At 39.6% G+C, this 16,058-nt stretch overlaps 1 protein-coding gene across 1 annotated transcript in view; it reads right to left on the bottom strand.

Annotated features, from left to right (window-relative positions):
• The window catches only part of C3H8orf34 (chromosome 3 C8orf34 homolog), a 193,757-nt gene that overhangs the window by 56,689 nt on the left and 121,010 nt on the right, over nucleotides 1-16,058 (bottom strand). The window contains exon 8 of the mRNA XM_068396838.1: nucleotides 3,895-4,030. Coding sequence (XP_068252939.1) covers nucleotides 3,895-4,030 — 136 coding nt within the window. The remainder of the gene's footprint in view (nucleotides 1-3,894; nucleotides 4,031-16,058) is intronic.

Here is a 16,058-nt window from a genome sequence, read left to right as displayed (position 1 = left end):
AAGTGAGGAACCTTCTGGAGTACGTATCATAGAAGGTAAATTGACTGGAGAGTAATCAGAGCAGAGCGTTTTTTTTAAAAATACAGCAAGGTGAAAGAATTAGATTATGCAAATGCAGGAGTAAAATTAAACTTTTTGTCTGAGCCAAGAAGCACATTTCCTAACATTTGGAACTCCGCCAAACAAATTTCAAGTAAAAAGTCATATTCCTCCTACAGACAGACAAAATACCTTCAGTAAACCTGATTTGGTAATCTGATTTGACAAGCCCTATTATCTACAGAACACTGTTATTAATAGCTCCACTCATTTCAAATCACTTTATACAACCAAAAAAATGGGTAAAATTAAGAGGACAGACACCTGTTTAATTGTAACACAAGTATGCATAACTTATACACACCTCTTTTTCAATTGTATTCAAATGTGCCTACAATCAAATCCCATATTTATATATAAACTGTATAACACCCAAGACTACTTAGAGAAGAGAATATGAAAAAATATAATTTCTAAAACAAATAAATATACTAATAGGTTCTGTATTATGACTTTACAATAAATACCAGGCTTTGTCACAACAATGGGGATAAATGTCAACACTGAGAAACTTTCATGGAGATGACCCAAATACTCAGGCTGTGATTTTATAGCACAATATTTTCAATGGGTATATCACTGAGTAACAGAAAATTGAATTGCTCTTGGAACCAAACAGGAAAAAACCTATCTTCATGTCCTTGAAGCTACTTGCTTCATGCAACTCTCTCTACCCACTACTTCAGCTGCTACCAGAAGGCACTGGACAAATCCACTGTGGAGATATCGAAATAGAGCTAACTGCACTAATAACTCTGTCTTGAAGTAAGAGAGGAAAGGTGTCCTCAGACTCAGGAAGAAGGAAGGAACACTCCAAAAGAATAGATAGACTTCATCATCCACAGCATCCTCACAGCTAAACTGATGAAGCGTGGTCTGGATGATCGGGTAGTGAGGTGGATTGTGAACTGGCTGAAGGAAAGAAGCCAGAGAGTAGTGGTCAGTGGGACAGAGCCTAGTTGGAGGTCTGTGTCTAGCGGAGTCCCGCAAGGGTCGGTTCTGGGACCAGTTCTATTCAATATATTCATTAATGACTTGGATGAGGGATTAGAGTGCGCTGTCAGCAAGTTCGCTGATGACACAAAACTGGGAGGAGTGGCTGACACACCGGAAGGCTGCGCAGCCATTCAGAGAGACCTGGACAGGCTGGAGAGTTGGGCGGGGAGAAATTTAATGAAATATAACAAGGGCAAGTGTAGAGTCCTGCATCTGGGCCAGAACAACCCCATGTACCAGTACAAGTTGGGGGCAGAGCTGTTGGAGAGCAGCGTAGGGGAAAGGGACCTGGGGGTCCTAGTGGACAGCAGGATGACCATGAGCCAGCAGTGTGCCCTTGTGGCCAAGAAGGCCAATGGCATCCTGGGGTGTATTAGAAGGGGTGTGGTTAGCAGGTCAAGAGAGGTTCTCCTCCCCCTCTACTCTGCCCTGGTGAGGCCGCATCTGGAATATTGTGTCCAGTTCTGGGCCCCTCAGTTCAAGAAGGACAGGGAACTGCTAGACAGAGTCCAGCGCAGAGCCACGAAGATGATTAAGGGAGTGGAACATCTCCCTTATGAGGAGAGGCTGAGGGAGCTGGGTCTCTTTAGCTTGGAGAAGAGGAGACTGAGGGGTGACCTCATTAATGTTTATAAATATGGAAAGGGCAAGTGTCAAGAGGATGGAGCCAGGCTCTTCTCAGTGACATCCCTTGACAGGAAAAGGGGCAATGGGTGCAAGCTGGAACACAGGAGGTTCCACTTAAATTTGAGGAAAAACTTCTTTACGGTGAGGGTGACTGAACACTGGAAGAGGCTGCCCAGAGAGGTTGTGGAGTCTCCTTCTCTGGAGACATTCAAAACCCGCCTGGATGCGTTCCTGTGTGATATGGTCTAGGCAATCCTGCCCCGGCAGGGGGATTGGACTAGATGATCTTTCGAGGTCCCTTCCAATCCCTAACATTCTGTGATTCTGTGATTCTGTGAAGAAGAAAAGCTACTTTCCTCCTTACTGAATACAACAGCAATACCCATTTCTCTCTTTTGACTTCCCTTGCTACTGATGAGCTGGTATATTTTTTTAATTCCTCCGAAGTTTAAAGAAACTTCTAACCTGCAACAAAAGAGAAAAGAACCACAGCCAAGTAGGTATCATCCAGTTCCTCACTGACTTCATTGAACAGGGTAGGGAGTGAAATGAAGGTGTACAGGCAAAATAAAGCACTGCTTTACATTCTCTGATAAGTGAAGTAACAAAAGGGGATTTTACAAGATCTTTCTCTTACAACTCATATTTTAGACTGCAGAGTCATACAGTGCAACTAGTTAAAGGACAATAGCAATAGCCAAGGTTGCTAGGTTTGGCTCAAGATCTGAGGTGTTTGTTCCCTGGTGTGCAGGATTGAGAGAATATATATAGTATCTTGGCACCTGCTGTCAGTGGCTGCTTTATGGAATGTAAAATTTAATTAACCTTCATAGTAATCCATACAAGATTTTATGTAAGTTCAAAAAGACCATGTAGCAAACTTAACATTTCTATTTTCCCTACCTTTCTACTTGTTAATCCATGGACAACCAATGCCATTTGAAAAAAGGTGCCAGGCTTTCATGTAACTAGTTGTTTGGAAACATTTTACAACATAAGCAATTTGTTTCTAATGAATTGGGAAGAATCCCATGACTAACATGTTTGCTCTTTTCTTAAAGCATAAGGCCACGTTGCTGTCAGCAAAACTCTCTACAACTAGAAGGCCATCCAGCCACTGCTGCTCTGACAGTACTGTGAGCCGAAGTTCCCTGAGGCTCCACAACCCTGCTAAAGAGATGCTATTGCATGGGTGATTCAGTATGCCTGTAGTTATGCTCCCAGAGCATCAGAAAATGTTTTGAAGCCCCTCTTCCTACATAAGTGCCTTGTAAAAGTAGTAATTTATAAGCAAAACGGGAAAAAAGTAGAAACATAGGGTGGCATATGGCCAAACTTTTGACTTAATTTCACCACAGGTTGCTTTTTATTTACAAGTGGCTAATCCCCTCTCAAACTACACAATAGAGGAGCCATTGGCAAAGGCAGGCAGATAAAATTGGCATGCCTCTGTATTGTTCTTGCTAATCTGAACCATTAACACAAGGGTGAGAAGGCTAGTTTTGTCATTTAAACAGGCTTAAATCCTTTCTCCAAATGAGCTTTTGTCTACATAGAAGAATGCATCTAGGAAATTTAAGGGGTTTCTGTTAGTGTTGCATTCTCAAGTTGACTTGGCTACAGGAATACAAACCTATTTATTTGGCCCTCATACTGTAAATGCAAGAATTATTTCCAGCTGTCAAAATCAAAAGGGGTTCAACGTGATTAAATTATTTCTCAGAGGTGAAACAGGATGAGATTATAAAGTGCTAAGAAGCAACTATCTGAAATCCTCAACTGCACCTGTGCAACTAAGTCTCCATTTATACAGGTGCTTTTCAAATTGGATTTGGACCTTTAAATTCCCTGATTCATCCCCTGAAAAACCACAGAAGCTCAAATACCTAATGAAATTCAGAGACAGAAAGGCTTAAAATAGTTTCAAGCTGTGAAGTAAGGCCTAAGACTAACTATGTTCTTTGATTCATTGTTGAGGAGACATATCAAGCAAAAACATAAGTTGCACAACCCAAATGCCAGAGGTCTTAGGGCAGCCAGTAGCTAAGTAATTATTTTTTCTTTAGCACAGGAGAGGTCATCACCTGGGCCCATAAGCACAATACACATAGCTGAAAACCTGGGGAAAAGAATGTATTGGTTAGTATGATCTGGTTTTGGTTTGCTTTTTACCTGGCACATCTTGCGCAGATATTCAATGTGACCTTTGCTTGAGGCTCAGCCGTATGAGCACTTCGAGTTTGATTGAATTTGCTCCCAGAAGACATCACACTTGTTACTCCTTCCATTCTTAGATCATCAAGATCCTCTGCAACAAGACAGAATGACCGGATGAACACACGATTAAATTTTGCAGCATAAAGGTGCTTCACCTGTAGAATCGCTAAAGAATGGAACAACTCAAAAATCAGGAAGAAAATACACACAGTTACTTGTGTAATAATAGGAAAAGACATTTGAGAGGATTTTTATTCATATATATTATCACCCTGTTACAAGGGGTTCTTTGGAACATATTCAGTATCATTTCCACTTCAAGCAGTGCTGCATATTTTTTCAATCTTTCTCTGATTGATTTATAAAAAGCTTGTCATCAAGAGATACTGTCCAATAGCTTCATTTGACAGAGGGCATATCGAAGAGAAAATTCTTATTTTTTGAGTTCATGCTCCTCCTCTGATTTTTTTCATCATCTATTCTCTTAGCAACAAAAAAAAAATGGTAAAATAAAAGTGCTCTGCTAAAACCAGAAAATGTGAAATGGGTACATATATCACATTGAAAGACACCATAATGTGCGTACTTATAACCACCATATTGCTGTAATGTATGGGCAACTCATAATAATAACTGGATTTTCTACTACTGTAAAATCATTCCCGTTTTGCAGGAAGACAGCCGAGGCTCTCAGAGAATTTTTTTTCCCAAGATCACACTGGAATAGTGTAGCTCAGTTAGACTGTAAATGAATTCTCTTGGTTTACAGCCAGGATATTTGTTAGGGTAATCTGTATATCTTTTGCTAATATAAAACAGGCAAGTTCTGTATACCTAATATATCCATAAAGCCTAATTTTCAGTTGTTTATGATTTGCTTAGGTTCTAGCTGAAAGGTAAACAAGCAAAACACTGACTAGCTGCCATTAAATGAGCACCAACCAGTTCCATGTACTGACGGATGCATGTGGCTTATGGTATACAGTATGTGATCACCTAATTAAAATGTCTTTCAGATAATGTATACACATGTATTTTCATATCACAGAATCACAGAATCACAGAATCACAGAATGTTAGGGATTGGAAGGGACCTCGAAAGATCATCTAGTCCAATCCCCCTGCTGGAGCAGGATTACCTAGATCATATCACACAGGAACGCGTCCAGGCGGGTTTTGAATGTCTCCAGAGAAGGAGACTCCACAACCTCTCTGGGCAGCCTCTTCCAGTGTTCAGTCACCCTCACCGTAAAGAAGTTTTTCCTCATATTTATGTGGAACCTCCTGTGTTCCAGCTTGCACCCATTGCCCCTTGTCCTGTCAAGGGATGTCACTGAGAAGAGCCTGCCTCCATCCTCATGACGCTTGCCCTTTACATATTTATAAACATTAATGAGGTCACCCCTCAGTCTCCTCTTCTCTAAGCTAAAGAGACCCAGCTCCCTCAGCCTCTCCTCATAAGGGAGATGTTCCACTCCCTTAATCATCTTCGTGGCTCTGCGCTGGACTCTCTCTAGCAGTTCCCTGTCCTTCTTGAACTGAGGGGCCCAGAACTGGACACAATATTCCAGATGCGGCCTCACCAGGGCAGAGTAGAGGGGGAGGAGAACCTCTCTTGACCAGCTGACCACACCCCTTCTAATACACCCCAGGATGCCATTGGCCTTCTTGGCCACAAGGGCACACTGCTGGCTCATGGTCATCCTGCTGTCCACTAGGACCCCCAGGTCCCTTTCCCCTACGCTGCTCTCCAACAGCTCTGCCCCCAACTTGTACTGGTACATGGGGTTGTTCTTGCCCAGATGCAGGACTCTACACTTGCCCTTGTTATATTTCATTAAATTTCTCCCCGCCCAACTCTCCAGCCTGTCCAGGTCTCTCTGAATGGCTGCGCAGCCTTCCGTTGTGTCAGCCACTCCTCCCAGTTTTGTGTCATCAGCGAACTTGCTGACAGCGCACTCTATTCCCTCATCCAAGTCATTAATGAATATATTGAATAGTACTGGTCCCAGTACCGACCCTTGAGGGACTCCGCTAGACACAGACCTCCAACTGGACTCTGTCCCATTGACCACCACTCTCTGGCTTCTTTCCTTCAGCCGGTTCACAATCCACCTCACTACCCGATCATCCAGACCACACTTCCCCAGTTTAGCTGCAAGGATGCTGTGGGAGACCGTGTCAAACGCTTTACTGAAATCGAGATAGACCACATCCACAACATATATTTATGTTTACAAAAGAAACCTGACATTAAAGGACCTGAGTGGAGCTGAAAGTGCATAAAAGCAGACTTTAAATCCCGACATCAGATGGGGAAAAGTCACAGAGAACTTTAAAATCAGAAGGGGCAATGTTTAATTAGAGTTTAAAACACACAAGTAGTCATTACAGATACACAGTGGAGTACCAGGCTCCTCTTCATACACAAAAGAGTGAGATACAACCACTCGAATCATTACCTGAAGTATTTCTGGTTGTCCTCTACAGTTCATAGACACTACTCTTACCACTGTGCTTCAAACTCTGGGTATGGTCGTATGGTCAGATTGTCAGGATTATGCCATGTCAACAACACTCTTTTTGGGAGACACCCATTTTAATAAGCAACATCCAAGAACAGCAAGGCTAAACTTAAATGATTTTTTTTGTGACTAAAGTCATTGAACTAGATTTTTATTAGCTGTAATGTTTTACTTTACTGCTTAAGAAAACTTTCCTCCCTCCCAAAATTCATTGGCTTGGTGGTATAAATTGACAGTTCCACTGAAGTTTGGCATTGATTTACACCATTTCCACACCTTTTTCTTTAAATTTCATCTATGGTTAATATACAAATGAATTCAAAGGACTTGGAAGGCTATATGATAAAGAATTATGAAATCAATCATCTATGAGTCATTTCAGAAAAGGTATTACATATTTGGAACACATTATGTATTAAAATAAATACAGTTTAATTGTGCTTTAAAGAGGTGTGAAAAGTTCCATATTTTTTAATAGACGTAAACCACTGGATGGATTACAGTTGAAATGAAATTGAAGCATATGCCTCAGGTTTTTTTCCCTTAAACAGATGTGATTTCTTTAAATGAGGTTTTCAACTGTTCTCTGCTTGATTAACTTTTGGCTATCTAACAACTAAGACTGTTTCAATAGAGTGATTATATAGGCTGCCCTCTATCATAGCTTTTATATTTGAATCTGTATATTAAAACCGTGCCTTTTTTCATTTTTAGTCATCTACCAACATTTTTGTCTCAAGAGAAAATTAAGTGAAACTTTCTGCAAGAAATATGGATTTCAGAGGTGCTTATAGTTGTAGCTAACACACAGGTAGGCAGAATATTATGCCGTACTGATCTATTGTCACATGCTGTTAGACCAATAGCAGTAATGTGCATGCTAAAATGCAGATTTAAAAAGAAAACCCTCCATCATATACAATTGTTAATTTTTCTCAATGAATTTTCATTGATCTAATGCAGCATTGGTTGGAATTTGTCCACGGCAAGCTACAAAAAGCTGTTAATATTCCACCTAGACAGAGAAGTATAACCCCATCTACCAAATCTGAAGAATAACTGCAGCGTTTGATTTAACTTTGGTTACTGCACTTCTGCCTCAGTATTGAGTTATTTCAGTTTCTTCTGGATGCCTCAAATTTACAGTGCAGATATTGTACTTTCTTCTCACTAAAGCAACTGGGCTTTGAGAAGCTGCCTGGTTCCCAATACCCGTAACTTCAAATGGGAATTTTTGAGTTGTGAGCAAGTTTATGTGCCATCTGGCAATCTTCCTGATTGACCACATTCATTACTGAAGACCCTTAATTAAAAAAAAAAAAAATCATACAGTAATTTTAGTACTAAACTCTGTGTGTGTGTATATACTGTTCAACAATTGATGCGTGTTTTGCAGAAGAATATTTGTTCATAAGCAAGGATGTTACTAAAATAAATACAAACAATTAGTGCAATAATGCATTTTAAGAATAATAACAAAAAAGGTTTCCAAAGGTTCAGATGTTTCTGTGTAACCTCGGAAAGAATCAGTCTTAGCAAAAAAGGATTTCCTTGAGAAGTCAATTCAGTTACAGGGTCTGGAACACTGAACCTTTTCTCTTTCTTTGTATTCTTTGCTAGACCAACTAGTGATGATACAGCTGAGTGGTTCAGTGATTTTATTGAGCAGCAATGAGGTAATTCACTGAGAAAAGAGAGAAAGAAAAGCCAAGTCGATGACTGCTTATGTGATGGAACACAAGAACACTGTGAAACTTCTGAAAATCTTAGAAAATTGTTACCTCTCTTTGTACAGTGATAGGCTGAAAGTTCACGTAAATGAAACAATCTCACTTGTGCTAATAGAAGTTTGTTATTTTATTGCATGACTGTGCACTGTATTTCTTTGATTTAATATTAATTCTCTGCTCTTCTTTATATGAATAGGGTATGTGAAGACCCTACCTTGGTCCTATAGCAATTTCCATTAAATATGTTCTGTGTAGTAAAAAAAACAACTACCTACAAAATAAACAAAAAGCCCTTACATTTTTCTCAGATCAGCAAATCACCAAAATAAACTCACACAGCTGCAATCTTCACGCATTGCCGTAACAACACCACACAAAAATACTTAAAAGTGAGATAAAGATCACAAGTGTAATATAGCATAGCACAGAACCAGATGTTTTCTATATGAATAATAATGCTGCACTAAGCTAAATGCTTTGTGATTTTTTTATAAACAAGTTTCATCAAAGGGAACGGGGAAAAAGAGTATCTATTTCAGCTAAACAAGAACATAGCCCAGTAACAAGGTAATGTTTTTAAATAGGACGTTGTTTGTAAGTATTTACTTCCTTTCTTTTTGGGGAGGGAGGTCTGGGGAGAGGGAAAGGGGCACCAGTGCCAAGTATTCTAGAAACTGTGCAAGATTGCTTAATGTCTTGGGATGAGAAGGTATGGAATCATTTTACAAACATCTCCTACAAGACTCGCACACCATTCACTTTAAGGACAGAGCTCTTCTTATGCAAAATTCCCATTAAACGCAGTGAAATTTCAGTTGCGCAGAAGGCTCATGTGGTCAGGTTATGTGCTACATTGTTTGATATGATCCAGTCACTTTTGTCTCCTTCCTCCATTATAAAACATGTAGTAATTTCCCAGGAGTAATTCAAGAAGTATAAGGTGCAAAGCTGGAAAAAGTCCTGGTTCATCTTTAGAAAGGTTATGACAGCTCAGAGTTTGTCTGTTCAGTTTAATGCTAAGAAAAGCACTAAATGTTTTCACGTGAGAGTAAAAAATTCAGATAATGAATTCTGATTTATGTTCTTGCAGGCCAACAGTCAGTTCTGATGCACCAGTAAAATAATGCCTCTTTTTCTGAAGCAATTAATTTCTCAAGGCAGTGTTCTTACATCACGATAGACATTGATGTATTCCATGTATATAGCATTGATTTGTCAAGGATTGTTGACTGAAGCACAGACTCTTAATACTCTCTGCTACTCTCATTAAAAAAAAAAAAAAACAAACCAACAAACCCCAAAAATACAAAAAAATAAAATCAACCCAAAAAACCAAACCAACAAAACCCTGCTGCCAAGAGCAGTTCTCCTTGCATTCCAGGAATTTATGCTGCTTTATAGGTCATACTTGTATGTTTCTTATTATATCAACCAATCCTCTCTTAGATAAATTTTCTTACTAATATCAAGAGACCCCAATAAAAATCCCACCTTAATTCCAAAAGAACTGTTGGGACAAGCAGAAATTAAGCTTCCAGACAAAGAAGAACCATTAATCTAGAACATCTGATGCTCCACTCCTGAAAATTATGTTTAATCATTTACTTCAACAGAAGCAAAACTGGAGTTATATTCTGCAATACACTAGCTACAGGACATCTCACTTTGTTTCTTCTTATTCATCTATGACTTCAATGTCATGGAGTAGACAACACGGTTAGTCTGGTACATATGTTCTAATATGTCTTCCTACTAACATGTTCAAAGATCGGAATTTGGCCCAGTTCAGACCCACGACATAGACTGTTGATACAAATATCATCCTAAGTAAATCCATCAAGAGATTTTGACTCCTTAGAGACATTTTAGATTCCTGAACCCAATGTTCTGAAGACATCTTACTTTATCTCAAGTTGACAACAAATTCCCTGAATGTTTGTGCTTCCACTGATGGACTCATGCAAAACCAATTGAAACATGATGTTGCTAAGTCCTTGAGTTCGCCTGTCCAACTCTACCTGTATCATTTGTCAGAGCCAATCTAGCAGAATCCCACCCCATAGTCAAAACCACAAGATTAATATGGGACTACAGAAAGCAGCATTGTTTGCAGGTACTGAAACATACAATGAATCATTGGTTTGAGTTCTCACTTTTAATCAGCAAGAGTGAGAGGCCTCTGTCTTCAGTTTCTCCATCTTCCTATTTTAAGTTGGGACTGGAATTAACATAGGAGGTAGTCTTTTCTGATTTAGATGGCCTAGTTTCATTAGAGCACACTTTAAGCACTGGCCCACAGGGCTCCTGTTTATTCTTCCTTTTTCCACTAGGTGGGATATTTGTTTACTACAGAAAACAAATTACTTGCAGGCAAGACTGATGGAGAACTGACTTAGGGGATGAGAGTGTCTCTAAGACCCCGTGTCTGGGCTTCAGACCTTCGATCTAAATCAGGCAGATGAAGTTTATAAAACAAGTCTTGGATATCCCAACTGCCCAAACCACTGACTGAATGCAACATTATAGTCTCATTTTATTTAAATGAGGAAGTCCATCACCACAGTTGAAAAGAACTGGCATCATACCCTCTTATCGTTCCCTACTGGTAATCCTAGAACAAATGATCTGATATCATCAAATAACCACTGCTCACTCACTAGTTCAGCAACAATAACTGACTATACAACCACTGTCTCTCCACACCAACAGTGACTTCAAACACATTGGTTTAAACTACCAACTAGGCAGTTTCATTCAGTGCTAAAGAATTATTTCAAACACTTTATTTTTACAATAACAGGAATCTGCAATTGATTGGAGGACAATAATTACTTCTACATTTCCAATAAAATAAAATTTAGGTTATTTCACTTGTTACATCACATTCTATAATGCATTACTGCAACTGCCATAATTGTACAAAGTACTTGCGCTGTAATAATAATAATATAGAACTGCAAAAAGGTCATAATGAGAAAATCCACAAAACAACCAGAAATTCTGGACTTCAGAAGGCACCTAAAAGAATGTCTTTTAATGTTGTTCCTTGGCAAACGTTTTCTTTTTTGCACTTTAGCTTTAAGTAAAACAACTTCTAAAATTAAAAGCAAATTTTGATCAATATTTCTAATCAGCTCCAATTCTGATGTCATGTATTTATGCAACCACTATATTTATTTGAATGTGCAATTCAGACCTCAGTCCAACTCTGCATTCTTAAAAGAAAACCACTGAAAAACGCCTGTCATCATAATAATAGAATAAGCTATGTTTAAATCAGTAAGCTTTTTTCAATCATATCAAAAATATCAAAGCATTAGAAAGGAATGTATATTTAAAAGGTTTCATTTTGTTTTTAATTTCAGTTTGTTTTTTTACTTTCTAACAAAGAGGAGCCAGCCATAATATTTTTCAAGTGTACTTGGTTAACGTAGTACAGATGTTCCTTAAAATGTATATCCAAAATGCTGAATTTCACATTACATTGTTGCTTACGTTTTTATTAAATCTATTTTGAGTTAAACTGATAATTTTCATGCTCTTTCTATGAAGTTTTACAAAAATGAGCTAAGATGAATAATAATTCATTAATTCAGTAGTACACCTCACTAAACATAAAGCAACTACAGTGAATTTTGAACCAGTCAGAGAAGATATTAAACTGTTCAGCTTTGTATCAATCAATTTTTTGCACTGAGGGCCACATTTGTATTTCTTTGCATCCACCTAATTTACTCTACCAGCCCCTTGGCAGGATTAAGCTTAGCTGGCTTGTCAAGAGGCCAGTGGAAATTCATACACCTTTTATTGGAATGAAAGTTGAGGAAAAGCATAAAAATTACACGCCAAACTTTTCCAGTAACACCGAACCTTCCAACAGCTTTCTTTTGAAAAATTATTAGTACAAGCATTTCTGGAGTGCCAGTTACTACTGCATCTGTATGCTTTCTTCCATAAACCTATCTAGATCAAGGATTCCTACAGCGGAAATATCTCTTTCCCCAACTTTTTTTTTCTATTTTTTTTTTTTAATTAAAATTATCAAATTCCAAATGTAGTCAAACACCTTACTTGTCCTTCAAAGAATCTTCTTCATGAAGAGAGAAACGCACTAAGTAAGAAGCAAGATGTTTATACAGCTTAAATTTTCTACTGAGAAACTAGAGCATCTCCCATTTTTAAAAAAGTGCTTTTCAGGCAAGCACTATACCTAAATGCAGCTGGCTGCAGACCAAGCTGTTAGTGAAGTTCCAGTTAATTTAGGGACTCGTATATGAGTGACCTTAGACTGGACAGTTTGGGCAGAAAGCAAAGAAATCTCTAAACTTTGTGTGCACAGGCACGTTTAGCAAAGGATACTTAGTATGTCATATGTGAAAGTTCACAGTAAGCTCTAGGTGCCTTAAAGTCCTGACTGAGACAGCAACATATCAGTAATTCTATGATAATCACCAAAACTCTTAGCTAATAAGCTAGAAGAAACAAACTGTGGATCTTCATTATTGCTCTTCAAAAAACTGCCTAGCTGCAAAGGCACAACTGCCCTCCTTGTTATCTCTGCTAACCGTGAATCAAAGATAAGAATGAGTATAAGATGGCATCCAATAACTGAAGCTCTGCCGTTTCTTCCAGTTCCATCCTTCTGTCAGCTTGCATCAACTCTGCTTTGTCCTGAGACAAGACCATCTGTTTTGTATCACTATCCCTATTTTGGCCAGACACCGGGACATCTGGAAGACTGCAATGTCTAAACTCTGAGAAGCAGACACTGAGCTGGATACCATCAGCATACCAATGGCATCACAGCTGACAGTACATGCTCTTCCTCACTCACTGATTAAATTCATACTACTGACGTCTTTTGAGAGAAGGTCGAACAAAATTTTTAAATATAATTTTATCTTTCTGACTGGGTCAAGCAGATAAACTAGCAGGTATGTCAAAACCATCCCACACATCCAATAGATTAGCCAGCCAATAAAGTTCCAAATAAACCATACAGTTTTCCAATAATTTCTTTTACTGAAGAGAAGTAAATGTTTTTTAAAGAAACTTTTGGTTACTGAAAAACCTGCGTAGTTGGGGGTGTTGTCAAGGTGCCGCTTATTCTGTTACATTGTTTTGTGTAACCTACCAGTTCAGTGCACTATCGGGTTATGTTTGCTCATGCTTTTTCTTTGGATAAGAGAAAAGTAGGTTTTTGGTTTTGCCACAATGCGTGCGCAAGCATACTGCAATACAAGACAGAGCTGCCTGAAATGGAAAATAATCCAGTGGTACATATTAATACGTTTGGTTGCTACACTTTCACTGAATATTGCAAGACAAGATTATTGCCTAAATAATAAATCAAGCATTACAGCATGTTAGTTCATGTAACGTTAGCTCACGCCTACCATCTTATACATCATAGAGATACTTTTGCTTTTACTCAGCACTACTTTATCTCATGGATATGAATTAGAACGACACATTTCTCCAGAAGATCTCATTTCAGAACTGTAATACCATCTTGTAAACAAATCAGAGAATGTTACCTGACAACTCTGGTTCTCAAGATATACTAAGGTTAATCATGACTCCATTGAACTCAAGTGGAATTTGCCATTGACTCCACAGACTGAAAATTTATCTAAAACATTGCAAGTTTGTCTCTTTTGGGTTTTAGCTCCTTAGCATGAGAGCTGTGAAACTCCCATAGATCTTGAGATGTGTTTAACTTTGGAGTCTACAGCAGCGGAACAGAATGTGAACCACATTTCCTGGTGGTCACTGTATGCGGTACTCTGCAGAGTATGAAAAACCGCAGGCTAACCAGTCAACGCAATTCCATCAATTGAGGGGGAGGCAGAGATCCCGGAATGGAAAGCCAATTCAACATCAGATAGCAAATGTTCCTCAAACAGTTGTAAAAAAAACAAGGACGAAGGAAACACAAAACCTTAGGAAGCACAATCATCATATGCTGGAAGGAGGCAGCAGAAAAGAGTACATCATATCACAGAAGATAAATGACTAATGCAGTATATTTTCCTTCTCCAAAAGAACCATCTGTACTGAATTCCTAGAGTGCAGGCAGTTTGACTGATAGATAACCTAAAAATGAAATGAGGTCAAACTTCCAGTACAAACCATATCAACAGGAAGAACAGAGAAAATAAAAAAAATTAAGTAGTGTAAACTGAAAGCATCTTCAACAATACACAACAGAGGAGATGTATTCCAAGAAAAAAGAAAACAGATAGTATTGCACTAAGAGGAAAGTTAGGTCAACACAAAAAGGCCAAGCGATTCATGGTTTTCAGTTCTCAGAATATGAACATGTTGCTACAGGACTAAAGTATCAGAAGGAAAAAAAAAACAGTTGTTTATTAAAGTATCAGAAACAGAAGTAAGCAAGACATAATTCTTATATTGATGGAAGGATACCCCATCTACAACTCACCACTGCTGCTTTTAAGGACCTTAAAACTTAGTGTAATTTTGCTTCTCTCAAGACACAAGAATCAAAGTTTTTCAAAACTGGTATTATATTAGAATATTCAAGTTTGTATTCAGAAAAGCATTCCTAATATATTATCAAAATATGGCTCTTAATAGGATGTGTTACCTCATTAAAGATATGATTTTGGATTTTTTTTTAAAAATGTATTACATTTGCCAAGTAATCGCAGAATCAACCAGGTTGGAAGAGACCTCAGGGATCATCGAGTCCAACCGTTGCCCTGACACCACCATGTCAACTAGATCATGGCACTAAGTGCCATGTCCAGTCTTTTCTTAAACACATCCAGAGATGGTGACTCCACCACCTCCCTGGGCAGCCCATTCCAATGTCTAATAACCCTTTCTGAGAAGAAATTCTTCCTGATGTCCAACCTGAACCTACCCTGGCAAAGCTTGAGGCTGTGCCCTCTTGTCCTATTGCTAGTTGCCTGGGAGAAGAGGCCAACTCCCACTTCACTACAACCTCCCTTCAGGTAGTTGTAGACTGCAATAAGGTCACCTCGGAGCCTCCTCTTCTCCAGGCTAAACAACCCCAGCTCCCTCAGCCGTTCCTCACAGGTCAGACCCTCCAGACCCTTCACCAGCTTGGTCGCCCTCCTCTGGACTCGCTCCAACACCTCAGCATCTTTCTTGAAGTGCGGGGCCCAGAACTGGACACAGTATTCAAGGTGCGGCCTCACCAGTGCCGAGTACAGAGGGACGATCACTTCCCTAGACCGGCTGGCTACACTATTCCTAATAGAGGCCAGGATGCCATTGGCCTTCTTGGCCACCTGGGCACACTGCTGGCTCATGTTTAGCCGGCTGTTGATCAGCACCCCCAGGTCTCTTTCCACCGGGCCGCTTTCTAACCACTCTTCCCCCAGCCTGTAGCGCTGCATGGGGTTGTTGTGGCCCAAGTGTAAGACCCGGCACTTGTTCTTGTTGAACCTCATGCCGTGGGTCTCGGCCCATCTATCTAACCTGTCCAAATCCCTCTGTAGGGCCTTCCTACCCTCCAGCAGATCGACACTGCCACCCAGCTTGGTGTCATCTGCAAATTTGCTGAGGGTGCACTCAATCCCTACGTCTAGATCATCTATAAAGATATTGAACAGCACCGGCCCCAGAACTGAGCCCTGGGGAACACCGCTAGTGACCGGCCTCCAGTTGGACTTTGCCCCATTCACCACCACTCTCTGGGCTCGGCCATTCAGCCAGTTTTTAACCCATCGAAGAGTCCACCCATCCAAGCCCCGGTCAGACAGTTTGTCTAGGAGGATGCTGTGGGAGACAGTGTCGAATGCCTTACTGAAGTCTAGGCAGACTACATCCACAGCCCTGCCCTCATCTACTAAGCGGGTCACTTTGTCATAGA

This window comes from Nyctibius grandis, chromosome 3, assembly GCF_013368605.1.
Source record: "Nyctibius grandis isolate bNycGra1 chromosome 3, bNycGra1.pri, whole genome shotgun sequence".
Taxonomy (NCBI): Eukaryota; Metazoa; Chordata; class Aves; order Nyctibiiformes; family Nyctibiidae; genus Nyctibius; species Nyctibius grandis.
This window is presented reverse-complemented; position numbering and strand designations above follow the sequence as displayed.